Source organism: Lepus europaeus, chromosome 10 (assembly GCF_033115175.1).
Source record: "Lepus europaeus isolate LE1 chromosome 10, mLepTim1.pri, whole genome shotgun sequence".
Classification (NCBI taxonomy): domain Eukaryota; kingdom Metazoa; phylum Chordata; class Mammalia; order Lagomorpha; family Leporidae; genus Lepus; species Lepus europaeus.
The window spans coordinates 51,552,470-51,569,008 of NC_084836.1; the positions used below are offsets into that span (position 1 = coordinate 51,552,470).

A 16,539-nucleotide genomic window follows, 5' to 3' on the forward strand; every position below is an offset into this window, starting at 1 on the left:
TAAATAAGATTGTTGAGATGTGATCAGTCATGTACATGGAGAATACCATGTGAACATGAAGGCAGAGATTGTATCTACAAGTCAAGGAAAATGAAAATCCACCAGCAAAGCATCAGACACTAGGACAGGGGCATGGAACAGATTCTTCTTCACAGTCCTCAGAGAGAGAGAGATCTTCCATCTGCTGGTTCATTTCACAAATGGCGTCAGCTGGGCCACGTTGAAACAAGGAGTCAGGAACTCCATCCAGGGGCCCAAGTACTTGAGGCCATGCTCTACTGCCTTCCTAGGTGCATTAGCAGGGAGCAAGATTGAAGTGGAGCAGCCAGGACTCCAAACAGCACTCCTAAATGGGGTGCAGCCATCGCAAGCAGTGGCTTAACCAATTGCATCACCACATAGGCCCAACCATGCAACACCCTAACCACTGCACCAAATGCCCACTCCAAAACTCATTAAAAAAAAAGATTTATTTTATTTATTTAAAAGACAGAGTTACAGAGCGAGGTAGAGCCAGGGAGAGACAGAGGTCTTCCAATCCGCTGGTTTACTCCCTAAATGATCGCAATGGCCAGAGCTGAGCTGATCAGAAGCCAGGAGCCAGGAGCTTCTTCTGGGTTTTGCACACAAGTGCAGGCACCCAAGGACTTGGGCCATCTTCTACTGCTTTCCCAGGCCATAGCAGAGAGCTGGATCAGAAGTGGAGCAGTGGGGACTCAAATGGGTGCCCATATGGGATGCTGGAACTGCAGGCTGGGGCTTTAACTCACTGTGCCATAGCACCGGCCCCCAAAACTCATCTTTTTTTATTTTTATTTTTGACAGGCAGAGTGGACAGTGAGAGAGAGAGACAGAGAGAAAGGTCTTCCTTTTCCATTGGTTCACTCCCCAGTGGCTGCTGCAGCCAGCGCATTGCGCTGATCCGAAGCCAGGAGCCAGGTGCTTCTCCTGGTCTCCCATGGGGTGTAGGGCCCAAGCACTTGGGCCATCCTCCACCGCCTTCCCTGGACACAGCAGAGTTGGACTGGAAGAGGAGCAACCGGGACAGAATCCAGCTCCCCGACCGGGACTAGAACCTGGGCTGCCGGCGCCACAGGCGGAGGATTAGCCTATTGAGCTGCGGCACCGGCCCGAAAACTCATCTTTTAATTCCATTTTCCCATGAACTTTTTAAAATACCCTCATATACTGCATTCCTTGGAAGAAAAGTATTGTTGGAGATGTCTTTAGCACACTTGTGAAGTGTTCGCTATTATTAAAATATTATTCACCTTGTGGCCAGCAGGAAACTGCTTTGAGAAGATCATAAATGAATTCTCTGGTAACCAAGGGTTATTCTTCACATGTAGAAAGATAGGCGCCAGGTTGTAGGTGCCTTCAGTTCCTGACATCAGTGTGCTCACTCCCTGTGCTTCTGTCCAAAGCCAGTCTCTCCCCAGGCAAGGGAACACATCCCTCCTCCCTGACTTGAGGACATCACTCCAGCCTTCTTCCCCTTCTCACCTAAATCTTCCATTTTCTCCTTCCATCAGCACACCACCATGCTATTAGTTTTCCTACTCTTAAAGAAAACCCCTTGACCCTTTCTTCCCTCATTTCTTTCCTCCCCTCTGCAGTAAAACTTCATGAAACCATTGCTCTGAACCTTCTCTCCTGTTCCTCTTCTTACCATTTTTAATTTTTAGTAAACTTTATATTAGACATTTAGAAATACACGCAAAATCCTATGTTCTGAGTTAATTTTCACAAAGTAAACATTTCTGGTAACTAGCACCCAGATCAAGAAATAGAATCTTATCAGCACCTTATCAAGCTTACCTCCTGACCCCTCTCAGTCATTAACCCCAAGAGAGCCACTGTTTTAACTTTTAGCACTGTAGATTAGTTGTCTTGTTTTTAGACAATGAACAAATGAATTCATTTGCATAAAGAATATATATTCTTTTTCACCTGGCTTCAGTCTCCCACCATTATATTTGGGAACTTTATCTTTTTTCTTATAAATAGCTCTCATTCTGATTGCCTTAGTCCAGGGATTGGTAAGCAAAAAGACTATATAGTAAATATTTCAGGCTTTGTGGGTCATAAAGTCTTTCACAACTACTCAACTCTGGCCGTAGCTCTCTAAAATAGTCATAGATAACACTTCCTTAAAACAACTGGCCGAGGCTATGTCCAGGTAAAACTTTATAAATTTGACTCTGAGGCTATATTTGCCAACTCAAACTTAGTCTCTAGAATTCTATCAAGCGAATATGCTATAGGTTTTTTAAAAAAATTCATTCTAAATTGATGGACATTGTTATTTCCAGGTTTTGGTTATCCTAAACTTCTCTTCTTTTTGAGCTTTTAAATAAACTTTGTTGGGTTGTAATTTACATATAATAAAATGCACCCATTTACTTGTAAATCTATTCCAATTTGGATTACCTCCTTCATTCCAACAAAACTTTTGTTAGCAAAATCACCAGCAGTCTCTATATTGCTAAATCCAATAATGTATATTCAATCCTCATTTTATTTGACTTTACAAAGATATTTGATATGTACCTCCTCCTTGATACACTTTCTTCACTTGGTTTCCAGAACTTACCTTCTGGATTTTCCTCCTACCTGTTACTCCTTCTTGGTCTCCTTTGCTTATCCATCCTCTTCTCTCAACCCCTTAATGTTGTGGTGCTCAAAGGCTCAGTCCTTGGTCCTCTTCTCTACCACACTCACTTCCTTGTGATCTAAACCAACCTTTATCATTAATAACATTTTTTATTTTTTTAAGGATTTTTTTTTTTTTTGACAGGCAGAGTGGACAATGAGAGAGAGAGACAGAGAGAAAGGTCTTTCTTTTGCCGTTGGTTCACCCTCCAATGGCCGCTGCAGCTGGCGCATCGCGCTGATCCGAAGCCAGGAGCCAGGTGCTTCTCCTGGTCTCCCATGCGGGTGCAGGGCCCAAGGACTTGTGTCATCCTCCACTGCACTCCCGGGCCATAGCAGAGAGCTGGCCTGGAAGAGGGGCAACCGGGTTAGAATCTGGTGCCCCAACCGGAACTAGAACTCGGTGTGCCGGCGCCGCAAGGCGGAGGATTAGCCTGTTAAGCCATGGCACTGGCAAGGATTTTTATTTATTTATTTAACAGGTAGAATTACAGACAGTGAGAGGGAGAGACAGAGAAAGGTCTTCCATCTGCTGGTTCACTCCGCAGATGGCTGCAACGGCCAGAGCTGGGCTGATCCAAAGCCAGGAGCCAAGAGCTTCTTCAAGTCTCCCACATGGGTGCAGGAGCCCAAGACTTGGGCCATCTTCCACTGCTTCCCAGGCAGAAGAGAGCTGGATTAGAAGTGGAGCAGCTGGGACTTGAACTGGTGCCCACATGGGATGCTGGCACTACAGGCAGCGACTTTACCTGCCATGCCATAGTGCTAGCCCCTATTTTTATTTTTTTCAATTTTTATTTTTAAAAGATATATTTATTTGAAAGGCAGTTACACAGAGGCAGAGAGAGAGGGGGGGGGGAGAGACTTCTATCTACTGGTTCACTCCCCAAATGGCCATAGCAGCTGGAGCTAGGCCAATTTGAAGCCAGGACACAGGAGCTTCTTCCAGGTCTACCATGCAGGTGCAGGGGCCCAAGGACTTGGGCCATCTTCTACTGCTTTCCCAAGCCATACAGAGAGATGGATCGGAAGTGGAGTAGCTGGGTCTCAAATCCTCACCCACATGGGATGACGGCACTGCAAGCAGCAGCATTACCTACTATGCCACAGTGCCAGCCCCTCATTTATCACATTTAAATCTCCACCCAGGGCCGGCGCCGTGGCTTAACAGGCTAATCCTCCGCCTTGCGGCGCCGGCACACCAGGTTCTAGTCCCGGTTGGGGCGCCAGATTCTATCCCGGTTGCTCCTCTTCCAGGCCAGCTCTCTGCTATGGCCCGGGAAGGCAGTGGAGGATGGCCCAAGTCCTTGGGCCCTGCACCTGCATGGGAGACCAGGAGAAGCACCTGGCTCTTGGCTTCGGATCAGCGAGATGCGCCAGCCGCAGCGGCCATTGGAGGGTGAACCAATGGCAAAAGAAAGACCTTTCTCTCTCTCTCACTATCCACTCTGCCTGTCAAAAAATAAATAAATAAATACACCCAGAATCTTCCCCTAACTTCAGACTTGTGCATCCCACAATGTGCCTCACCTGTAGCCTTCTCCACTCTAGTGGTCAGCATCATCTGAATTGTCTTTTTTGTTGTTGTTTTTCTCACACACTACATCCAATCCATAGCAACTCCAACCGACTTTACCTTTAGGTTCTACCCCAAATCCAACTACTTCCCACCAACTCTGCCATTTGCAACCTGATCCAATCTAGCACCATCTTCCTTCTTGATAATTGCAATTACATTCTTTCTGGTTCCCTTGTTTCCAACCTTGTTCTCATAAAGTCAACTCACGCTATAGCAGTCAGAGTGATCTGGTTGTCATGTAAAGGAGAATATGTCACTCCTCTGCTCAGAACTCTCTAGTAGAGTCTCATCTCATTCCAAGTAAAAGTCCTACAAGATAAAAGTAAGAAGTCTAAGTGATGACCCATGGGCCCACACATGACTGTGTTGGTCCTACCTCTTCCATTATCCATGGTCCCCCATCCCTCCCTCTGTTCTAGCCACCTTCTCCAAACATACCAAGACACTCCTTTGTCTGGAATTCTTGTCCCCCAGAGAGCCACCTGGCTAATCCTCTTAACATCTTCAAGTCTTTGTTCCAGTATCATCTTCTCAATGAGCCCTATGCTGACAATTCGGTTTAAAATTGCAACCAGTCCCTCATACTTTCAATCCCCCTTACTCTGTGCTACAGTTTTTCTATAACACTTAGAGTCTCCCAGCACACACTACATTATTTACTTATTTAGTATGCGTATTGCTAATTTTCTATGAAGATGCTTCAAAAAAATTTGTGGAGAAATAGAATTAAAAGATAAAGTTAATTTTCCTGCATACACTTTTGAAATCCATGCATAAATTTTTCGTAATATGCATTTTCTGTGAATCTCCTGAAGAACCTTTGTAGTTCTCACACTTGAGTATGAGGCCAGAGAGGGTATGAATTTTACCCTTGCTCACTGATGTATTCCAATCTCCAAGAACAATCCTATCACATAATAGACATTCAATAAATATTTGTTGAGTGAATGAAAGTTCAAAAAAAAAAGAGGGATTTGTATTTCGGTTTAAAAAGTGTTAGTCTCCTTTTTGGGTACAAATTCTCACCCTGGATTGAAAGCTAAAGGACTCATCTGTCAAGCTCCCAGCGAGTGGTTTGGCATTTATATCAACTACAAGCAGGTCCTCTTAGGTCGATGGACACCTGAGGCTATTTATTTTATTGGTGAAAGCTTGGTGTGAGAGCATTTTGGTCCAGTTCACGAAAACAGCAGTGTTCTAACCAGCAGCTCCAATAAATCTTACACATTCTTGAGCCCATAAGTCCTGGCCTCCTGCCTCTCTACACATCCATTCATCCAGCTAAGAAGAACCTCTTGTTGGAGCACACAGGGCCACTTGATTAGTAAGAGCAATGGGAAGGAACACAATCCTCTTCCCTTTCTGCCCTGGGGACAAAACTTCAGAGTGAACAGCTCAGGGCAGGCAGTAAGACTTTACATCTCTTTCCACATATGCCAAGTAGCTTGCCCACTGTCCAAACACAGATGAAGTTAACTCATGGTGCTACGCAATGATATACATTTATTCTAAGGCAAGCCAGCTTTATTTCTGGCATAGTGGGTTCCTATATGGTCAATAAAAGACTACAGACACTAAACTGACTGAGAGATGGTCTGTCCAAAAGAACTTATTTCCCATAATGATTTCTTGATTCTTTGTTTCTTTGCACATAATCTTGACTGTAGTATTTTCCACACTTTGCACTGTAGTTGTTTGTTCACATTTTGACCTTACCATGTATATCCCTTGCTCATCCCTTGCCCCAACCATCACACTAACAGTTTCTTATAGCTGGGTGTAATTGTTAAAGGCATGGGCTAAAAAGCCATAGTATATGGGTCAGATCCCAGCACTAGCACTTACTAGCAGTATAATCTTGGGAAAGTTATTTAACCTCTGTCTCAATTTTCTGTGCTGTTAAATAAGGATAATACTACTGTATCATAGTTTGCTATAAGGATGAAATGAATTAGAAATTAGTACAGTGTCTAACACATTGAATGTATATATATATTTACATACATATTAGATATATATATTCCACAAAGCTCATAGAAAAATAGAATCAAAGATAAATTTATTTTGGTGCAAAATATTTTTAAATCCAGACAGAATTTTTTGCATGCATGGGTTTTTAAAACTTTTTAAGCCAAAATAAACTTACCAGGCAGGCGTTGTGGAACACTGGTGAAGCTGTTGCATCCACATCCCACTTCAGAATGCCTAGTTCAAGTCCCCGCTCCTCTTCTAATGTGCACCCTGTGACCCAGCAGATGATGAAGCAGACACCTGGGTCCCTGCCACCTGTGTGGGGATCCCAGATTGAGTTCTGAGATCCTGACTTTAGTCAGGCCCCACTCTGGTTGCTGTGGGATTTGGGGAGTGTCAGTAGGTGGAAGACCTCTGTCTCTCTACCTTTCCAACAAAATGAAGATAAGTAAATAAAATAAAAAACTTATTTTTTATTTTCATTTTCCATGAACTTTTGAAGGCCCCATGTGTCTACGTGTGTGCTTTCTTGTTTATATAATTATAAGAACTTTTTGATGTGACACATTTTTTAAAAGATTTATTTGAAAGAGAGAGTTACAGAGAGAAAGGGTGGAGGGGAAAGATTGTCCATCTGCTAGTTCATTCTCCAAATGACCACAACAGCCAGGACTGGCCCAGGTTAAGCCAGGAGCCTGGAACGCCATCCAGGTCTCCCACGTTGGTGGCCAGAGCCCAAGCACTTGAACCATCTTCCATTGCTTTCCAAGAAGCAGCAGCAGTAGTTGGACTACAAGTGTAATAACTGGAACTTGAACTGGCATCCATATGGGATGCTAGCATTGTAGGCTGTGGCTTCACTCAGTACATCAGAGTGTTGGTCCCTGGGTGACAGAAATTTTTTCTTTTTTTAATTTTTTTTTTGACAGGCAGAGTGGACAGTGAGAGAGAGAGACAGAGAGAAAGGTCTTCCTTTGCCATTGGTTCACCCTCCAATGGCTGCCGCGGCTGGCGCGCTGCGACCGGCGCACCGCGCTGATCCGATGGCAGGAGCCAGGTGCTTCTCCTGGTCTCCCATGGGGTGCAGGGCCCAGGCACTTGGGCCATCCTCCACTGCCTTCCTGGGCCATAGCAGAGAGCTGGCCTGGAAGAGGGGCAACTGGGATAGAATCCGGCGCCCCGACCGGGACTAGAACCCAGTGTGCTGGCGCCGCAAGGCGGAGGATTAGCCTAGTGAGCCACGGCACCGGCCCATGACAGAAATTTTTATCTAAGATTGTCTTTCATTATGACCCCTGCTTTGGAATAATGAATGAGCTGGCCTTTGTTTAGTGAAAAGATTCTAAGATGGTAAGGGGGAAAAAATAAATTTGTGCACACATTCCCAGAATACACTTGGTCTTCTCAGTCTCATGGAACAAGCTCCCCGGCATACATTCTGGAAAGAAGACCTCAGAAGCTGGGGTATTACAAGTGATGCCACCAGGGCCTGGAGGAGGTGCAAACAGTGGCCAAGTTTACGACAGCTTCTAGTTGCTTCCCCCACCCCTGCCCCTCAAAATACCTATTAGATCTCAGGGGATTGGGTGCCTTTGGCCTAGCCAGACTCAGATCATTTAAGGTTTGCTAAGCACTTTCCCACCCCACTTCACGTGTTGAAGTCCTAACCATCAATGTGGTTCTATTTGGCGGCAGGGCTTTCAGGAAGTAGTTAAGGTTAAATGGAGTCCTAAGGATGGGATCACAGTCCGATAGAATCAGTGGTCCTCTAAGAAGAGAGAGTGATCCCCTCCCACTTTTTGTCCGCCCTGAGGGAGGGTCATGTGAGGACAGGGTGAGAAGGTGGTTACTTGCAGGCCAGGCAAAGAGCCTCAACAGGATTGGCAGGCACCTTGATCCTGTGTGAAACATTTGTGCTGTTTAAGCCACCCAATCTATGGCATTTTGATATGGCAGCTTGAACTGATTACAACAGGCTGAAACAAGATGCGTGCCCAGTTGAGCCTGGATAATGGGATTTGTTGCTAGGATCCATGAGGCAGCATAAGATGTCTTCAGCTTTGGCTTCCTAAGCTGGGCAGCCACTCTTTGTCCCAGAGCTTCTCAGATGGGGACATTTACAGGCTCATGGGGACATGAAACAAAGGCTCAGGAATGCTGCCTAGTTTTTTTATTTGTTTGTTTTTATTTACTATTTCTGTTTCCTGGTTGTGTTGATTTGCTATTGTCCAATCTACCATGTCCTTTTTGGGCAGTTTGACACCAAGTTCTCTCTGACCTTTGAAACTAACTCATTCCCCAAGCACGTTGGCTGCAACAAAGTGTGGTGGGGGAAGCAGGGTTGGTTTCACATGTTATGAAACCAGACAACAGACAACACATCACCAGGGGCCTGCAGGCTCTCTACACATTGCTCAAGGCGTATGTATCCTTGGCTTCAAGGATTTCTCCTCAGTGTGGAATCTAACCCTTTCCATGGCAACAAAGCTTGATGAGAGCAATTCTGAGGTAAATTCTCTTACTATGCTACTGGCAGTATTCGGTATGTTCAGGGAACAGAGTTACAGAAGCCGGGGCACTGGGCTGCAGGCACATGTCCTCCTTTTCAGTTCCTATCTAACATTTAACAAACTTTTGCTGATTGATTGGGAACCAACTGTACTGTCACGCATTAGCAGGATGGCTTAGAGTTAGCTACGTTGGACACGTACTTACTACAGTTGAACAGTATTATCTCCCAGTCTCATTTGGGAATGTTTTGAAGGTTCTCTATTCTCAACAAAGTCTAGTTGAATAATTTGAAATACAATCGAGAATACCATCTTTGCCAGATTTATTTTTTTTTCCAGTGGATCCCTGTTAAAATTTGCAGTTCTTCTATTTGTCTTTCCCAGGCAGACCCAATATTTATATTGTCTTTATTTTTCTTTCAGTTTACTCATGTGCTTCTGTTCAGGGTGGTTTAGCAATATGCTAACATCTTAGGACTTTGTTTCCTATGTCAGACAAGATTATGTAGGTTAATATCTTCACTGCATAGTATGTTTTTCATTTATTTTGGTTAATGATTCCAGACCTCTGCAGGCAGGAACATCCACAAATTCAAGAATTTCTCTGCTCCTGAGAATCCAGCCTCCCTTTTCTCCTGAGGCTATTTCCATTCATTTTATATATTACTTCTACATGAATCAATATAACACAAATTTAACTACATCAAGATGATATCTCTGTGGGGCCGGTGCTGTGGTGCAGTGGGTTAATACCCTGGCCTGAAGCGCAGGCATCCCATATGGGTGCCGGTTTGAGACCCAGCTGCTCCACTTTTGATCCAGCTCTCTGCTATGGCCTGGGAAAGCAGTAGAAGATGGCCCAAGTCCTTGGGTCCCTGCACCCACGTGGGAGACCTGGAAGAAGCTCCTGGCTCCTGGCTTCAGATGGGCACAGCTATGGCCATTGCAGCCAACTGGGTAGTGAACCATTGGATGGAAGACCTCTCTCTCTCTCTCTCTGCCTCTCTTCTCTCTGTGTAACTCTGACTTTCAAATAAATAATAATTAAATCTTTTAAAAAAGATCTCTCTGATAAACAGAATAATGCTCAAAATAATGCAATATTCCACATCTGTCAAAAGAAAATAACTCATACTCATCATTTGCTGTAACTTTATTGATATTAGATGGGATTAAGATAACCAAACATCACATGGAGAATAATTACATATCTTTCAATTATTCTTCCCACTCGCTTTCAAGAAACTTGTCAACACAGGCTTGATGCATTGAGAAATAAATAATGCTACTTTAAAGGAACCATTATGAAGCTCAAACTGACAACTCAATGTTGAAAATCAAGGACAATTAAACTTTTGCTTATCCTCAGTTAATTTACCACCCTTGAGATCTTGTTTCACCTCCTTTAAGTGTTTTTAAAAAACAGACTGATTTTTTAAGAAAGGCACCCTGTAGGTAATGCTTTACTTGAACAAATAGAATGTTTAAAAGTCCTGTGCTGTTCTAGCATCCTTGACTGCCTATGTTTGATAGAGAATTTAAACTGAAGTAGCCTCTACGAATACAAAACAAGAAAACTGATTTTGAACGATTGCCGTAACTCTTTGTCTTAGCCTAGAAAACAAAGGATGAGGCAAGGTATATGCTGATATTTTATTAGGAGGGAGGTGGACAGACATTTGACACAGCAGATAGGAGACCTGGGATTAGGTCCCAGGTCTACTCCTGACTCCAGCTTCCTGCTAATGTGTACCCTGTGAGGCAGAGGTGAAGGTTCAGGTGGTTAGGTCCCTGATACTCACATGGGAATCCCAGATTGAGTTCTGGTCTTCCAGCTCCCAACTTCAGTCTGGTCTAGCCACAGTTGTTGTAGGCATTTGGGGGAATGAATCCGTGGATGTCTCTCTCTGTCTCTCTCTCTCTCTCTGTGTAACTCTTATTTTCAAATAAAATAAATAAATATTTTAAAAAAAAGCAAATAGGAGTAGAAAGTGGTGCCTTAAGAAGGTGGCCACAGCTTCACAAGGACATACAATGGGCCGCATGGTCAGGTACCTGGAATCCTGTACACAGAGTGGCTCCTCATGGAGTAAGGGACATAAGTTAACGTGTTGGCTCCTTGGCACCTCCTGTCTCTAGCTAGTCAAAGTAGACCCCACAGGAAGCTAACTTCCTGGTGTTCCTGGGCTGTGCAATCTAAGACCCCTCCAGGCAACCACTTCGGAAGCTACAGCCTGAGGCCCAGAGCTGCCTCTGAGTCTGTAAGAGGCAGCAGTAGCCAATGACTCCACCAGTCAGGTTGGGCTAGCTTGAGAACTGGTTCTGCTGCAGCTCTCACGTGTGGGTGTAGTGGAGGCCAAGGCCGTGATGGTCCCTGTGCCCAGGGAAGGAAGCACCACCAGCCCCTCCAGTTAGAAAGCAGCTGGGAATCCGGGGAGGCAGATCTTGGGGAACACAAAGAAAAGTCCAGCAGTCTTTACTGTTATATTCAAATGCCCTATCTTAAAATTCCCTGTAAAACACACTTTTTGAGCGCCTGTTATGTGCCAGCCTTTTTGCCATGGGTACAAAGATAATAAAACAAGGCCTTAGCTTCATGATTAACTGTAATTTAATATACTAAACATCATGACCCTGGAGCTCCAAATGAGAAACATGAATTCTGTCTGGGAGAGAGCAAGGAAAGCGGTAAGGAAGAGAACATGGGTGAGTAGGGCAGCTTTGTCTAATGTGGGTGAGACCTACAGAAGAGGATAGACTGCAAGACACATGGAAAATTAGCCAAGAATATGCATCCTGTCTCCTGAGCATGGAAAGAGGACTATATGTGAGTGATCCCTGGTAGCAGATGGTGGTCTGTGCTCCCTAAACTTTCTGCCATTATGGCCACATGTAAGGCATTGTGGCAATTAAGGGAAAAAAAATCCAATAACCATAATCTAATCCATAAATATATTCATTATTTACTTAGTTCAAGGCAAGTCATCCCAGAGTTGTTTTGGAAACCAAAAGTATAACCAAGAACAAAGGGTCTTTTTCCTATTCTGCCACCTTTGACTTGCACCCATAATCTTATTCCTTCCGAATCCCAAAATGATTGCTTCAGCTCCAAACACTACATCTTCACAGAAAAAGAAGGAAGCAAGGTGGCAGAAAGAGTTGTTGTTTTTTTTTCCCCCCAAAGAACTTTCTCAGAGGCCCCTTGTAGCTGTTCTTTCACACCCTATGGACCTGAACTGGGCTGCAAGCCCCAAAGAAATAGGTCAAAACGGGTGAGGATAAAGAGATGAAGACTGTTGTGATGCCGAGCAGGCATCGTGGTGCAGCAGGTGCACCACTGCTTGTGATGCCTGTGTCCCATATGAGAGATTTCCCACATAAGAGTGCCAGGTAATGGCCTGCTTCTGACCCAGCTTCCTGCTAATGCATCCTGGGAGACAAAGGATGATGGCCCAAGTACCTGGGTCCCTGCCAGCCACATGGGCAACCTGGGAGTTCTGGGCTCCTGGCTTCAATGTGACCCAGGTCTGGCTGTTGCAGACATTTGGGGAGTGAACTAGAGGATGAAAGATCTCTGTCTCTGTCTCCCCCCTTCTTGCTCTCTCTCTTCAAGCAGATGAGAAATAAATACATAAATATAAAAAAGGTTGCCTAGGAATCCTTGTAGGCATTTCAGGAGTGAAACGGTGAAAGAGAGCTTATAATTAGCCTCCTCGGCCGGCGCTGTGGCTCACTAGGCTAATCCTCTGCCTGTGGCGCCGGCACACCAGGTTCTAGTCCCGGTTGGGGCGCCGGATTCTGTCCCGGTTGCCCCTCTTCCAGGCCAGCTCTCTGCTGTGGCCTGGGAGTGCAGTGGAGGATGACACAAGTCCTTGGGCCCTGCACCCGCATGGGAGACCAGGAGAAGCACCTGGCTCCTGGCTTCGGATCAGCGAGATGCGCTGGCCGCAGCGGCCATTGGAGGGTGAACCGACGGCAAAAAGGAAGACCTTTCTCTCTGTCTCTCTCTCTCACTATCCACTCTGCCTGTCAAAAATAAATAAATAAATAAAAATTAAAAAAAATAATAATTAGCCTCCTCGATTGCCTTCCTCCTGGTCAGTACACTCATTCTAACAACCCGATGATGTCAATGTTACACTGGAAATACCTCTTCCTTGTCTATAGGGCAAGTCCAGGTTCTGTGACTATTAATGCTTCTTCATGTGATCTCTTCAGTTTTATCCCCTCTCACTCTGTGGCAGGCACTCTGTTGCAGATATGTGCAATTAGCTGAGATTCCCAGAATGCACCATTCTGGTTGTAACCTCTGGTGGTTTATAAATACAACAGGTCCCCTCATCTATGGGGATAAGTTCCCAGATCCCCTGGAAATGGCAGAAAAGGCAAATAGTATTGAACTCTTTATTTGCTGTGTTTTTTCCTATACATACATAACAATAATCAAGTTTAATTTATAAGTTAGATACAATTAAAGATTAGCAATAATAACTGAGAATTAAATGATATAACAAAACAAATAACAACTAGGGGCTGGTAAAGTGGCATAGCAGGTTAAGCTCCCACCAGGGATGCTGGCATCTCATGTTGGTGCCAATTCAAGTTTCAGCTGCTCCACTTCCTATTCAGCTCCCCACTAATGCACCTGGGAAGGTAGTGAAAAACAACCAAGTGCTTGGGCCCCTGTCACCCATATAGGAGACCTGGATGGAGTTCGAGGCTCCTGGCTTCGACCTGGCCCAGTCCCGGTCATTGCAGACATTTGGGGAGTGAGCCAGCAGATGGAAAATCTCTCTGTCTCTCTTGTCTCTTCCTCTCTGTCAGTCTGCCTTTCAGAGTAAATAATTAAATAAATAAATAGATAGATAAATAAGTAAATCTTTTTTAAAAAACTAAAAATTAAAACAATATATTGCAATAAAAGTTATGTGAGTGACCTCTCCAAATGTCTTACTGTATTGTCCTCACCTTTCTTGTGTTGATGAGATGAGATGAAGTGAAGTGAATGGCATAGGAATTGTGACATAGCATTAGGCATAATGGTAAGGATTACTTGTTCAGAAGCAATGTGGGGACCGGTGCTGTGGTGCAGCTGGTTAAGCCGCTGTCTGCAGTGGCGGCATTTCATATGGGCGCTGGTTCAAGTCTGGCTGCTCCACTTCCGATCCACCTCCTTACTAATGACCTGGGAAAGCAGTGGAAGATGGCCCAAGTCCTTGGGTCCCTGCACCCACATGGGAGACCTGGAAGAAGCTCCTGACTTCAGCCTGGCCCAGCCCTGGCTGTTGCGGCCATTTGGGGAGTGAATTGGAGGATGGAAGATCTCTCTCTCTCTCTCTCTCTCTTCCTCTGTGTCTCCTCTCTCTTTCTATAACTCTGACTTTCAAATAAATAAATAAATCTTTTTTTTTTAAAGCAGTGTGATACCACAGTTGCTCTGATAAGAAAGATGGCTACTAAGAGACTAACAGGAAGGTAGCAGATACATCATGGATATGCAAGACATAGGGATGCTTCCTGTCCTGAGTGGGACAGAGTGGGACAGCGTGAGCTTTCATCATGCTACTCAGAATGGCATAGAGTCTAAAACTCATGAATTATTTTCTACTTCTGGAATTCTCTATTTACTATTTTCAGACCATCACTGACTGCAGGTAATTGAAACTGTAGAAAACAAGACCTTGGATAAGGGGAGACACTCTCCTGCCTCTACTGGTTTCCTGCATCATCTTCCTATCAACTGCAACTTACATTTCAAACTTAAATGCCTTCTATTCAGAAAATCTTCCAGAAAGTTCCCTGTTTTCTGAAAGACTGCTCTGCTAACATTCCTTTTATGGCATTTACAGCTTGTGGTAGCTACTTACTTTTTCATTTATCTCCTTTACCAGACTGGAAATTCCCAGGGCTTAGCCTGGTACCCAGAATTCAGAAGCCACTTTAAAAGTGCTGATGAGATGAAAAGTCTCTACAAACGTGTGCTTTCAACTCCAACCCCACCAGGTCTTCATTTGTTTGATTTGTCACCAGCTGAATGCCACCCCAAGGACTTTCCAAACATTCCCCATCCTCCGGCAGCCTCCAGTGCAGTCTGCCTCCCTCATCCTCAGCGGGTGATCTCAACCTCAACTTCTTTTATTTTAAAGTATAATTTCAGTTCTTTTACGTTTGTTTGTTTGCTTGTTTTTTCAGTCCTTAAGGCTCAACTCCTTGCATGGGCTTTGGTGGAGGTCGTGTGACAACACTCACGGTCTAAATTCAGGGTGAGGGTGTTTGGTCCTTTTGGACTTCCTGAGGGTTACTTCAGACTACCTTGCTGTGGATGCCACAACTCACGCCATGTGAGATGCCACAGGTTGCCTGGGAAGCACACAGTTGTCAAAGACTCCCTTCAGAAATGTCCCAGAAAACCACAGCCTCCACTGTGCTTCAAATGATGAACTTAGGGGCCAGTGTTTTGGCACAGCAGGTTTAAAGCCCTGGCCTGCACCACTGGCATCTCATGGGTGCTGGTTCAAGTCCTGGCTGCTCTTCTTCCAATCCAGCTCCCTGCTAAATCCAGCCTGGGAAAGCAGTAGAAGATGGCCCAAGTCCCGCTGCACCCATGTGGGAGACCCTGAAGAAGCTCCTGGCTCCTGGTTTCGGATCAGCTCAGCTCTGGCTGTTACAGCCATCTGGGGAGTGAATCAGTGGATGGAAGACACCTCCTCCCCCCACCTTCCTACCTCTCTCTGTAACTTTCAAATAAAATAAAATAAATTTCAAAAAATATTTTTTAAATATGATGAACTTAGTGGCCTCATCCTTGGGTATACATTGGGTTCAGTTCACATGGGCAGGCTGCCTGTGGCCTTAGCCCTCTTTGGCACAACCATTGATCCCTTTTCCTTTGTCATCTTGAAAGTGAGGACTCCAGTGAACTTGACTTCTGCTTAGAGTTCCATGATGACACTAATATCAAGGCTCTTAATCTTTCCTCATTGATCTTCATTCTCAACTCGACCTTCATTCTCAACACCTGATGTTTCTTGATTGCTCACTGTCTTCATCTCTCCCATCTACAAGGAAAAAATATGTCTTCTGCCTAAGAATTTAATGGCCTTGGACCTCTTGCTCCAGAATCTTCTGTCTTCCCTTTGATACCTGCTGGAACTCTGGTCTCCTCCCAGCCCTTAGACACCCATCACACTGGTCACCCTCGCAAGGTCTCACATCTCAGATTTCTGCCCCATGTCAATGACACAGCCAAGCCCTGTGGCAGGGGTTCTACAACTGGTGGCTCAAATATGAGATAACACGACCCATAGAGGTGTTTCACTTGACCCTCACGGTGTTTTTAAAATTTGGAAATTTCACTTAAAAATCAAGATTTTAGTCTTTTCCCTAATGGTCTGGCTGCTCTGGGCCATATTGCCACATGGCAACAATGGTGTGGGACCTTTGAGCGGGACGTGTGACCACCAGGTGGTCAGAACAGCTTCTGGCCCTCTATGCTCACTTTTGTTACCTATAAGGGCCTGGGGAGCATTTGAGTTTGCAGTCCCCTAGACTTGTGGGTTTTGTCCTTATATTTCAGCTTTGGAAGTGTCCACTCTCATAACTCCTTTCAAATGCTCCCCTTGCTTCCTGTCCCTCATCCAAATCTCATTCCTTGCACCCTGGCTAAACCATCTTTGTAAAACATTGCTGTGATCCTGTCTTTCTTCTACGACTTTACATTTGGTAGCTGAGGGAATGAGACATGGCGATTTGTCAGGATTTTCGTCCACTTCCTTCTCGGCAATCCAGTATATTTCGACCTCAACACAATGACAGCCCACTTTTCCT

The 16,539-nt window shown here is 44.8% G+C and overlaps 1 protein-coding gene across 2 annotated transcripts in view; it reads right to left on the reverse strand.

The window, feature by feature from the left end:
- YEATS4 (YEATS domain containing 4) overlaps positions 1-16,539 on the reverse strand; it is a 98,142-nt gene that overhangs the window by 29,102 nt on the left and 52,501 nt on the right. For both annotated transcript variants that reach the window (XM_062203251.1, XM_062203249.1), the window contains one exon: positions 6,378-6,517. In XM_062203251.1, coding sequence (XP_062059235.1) covers positions 6,378-6,517 — 140 coding nt within the window. The remainder of the gene's footprint in view (positions 1-6,377; positions 6,518-16,539) is intronic.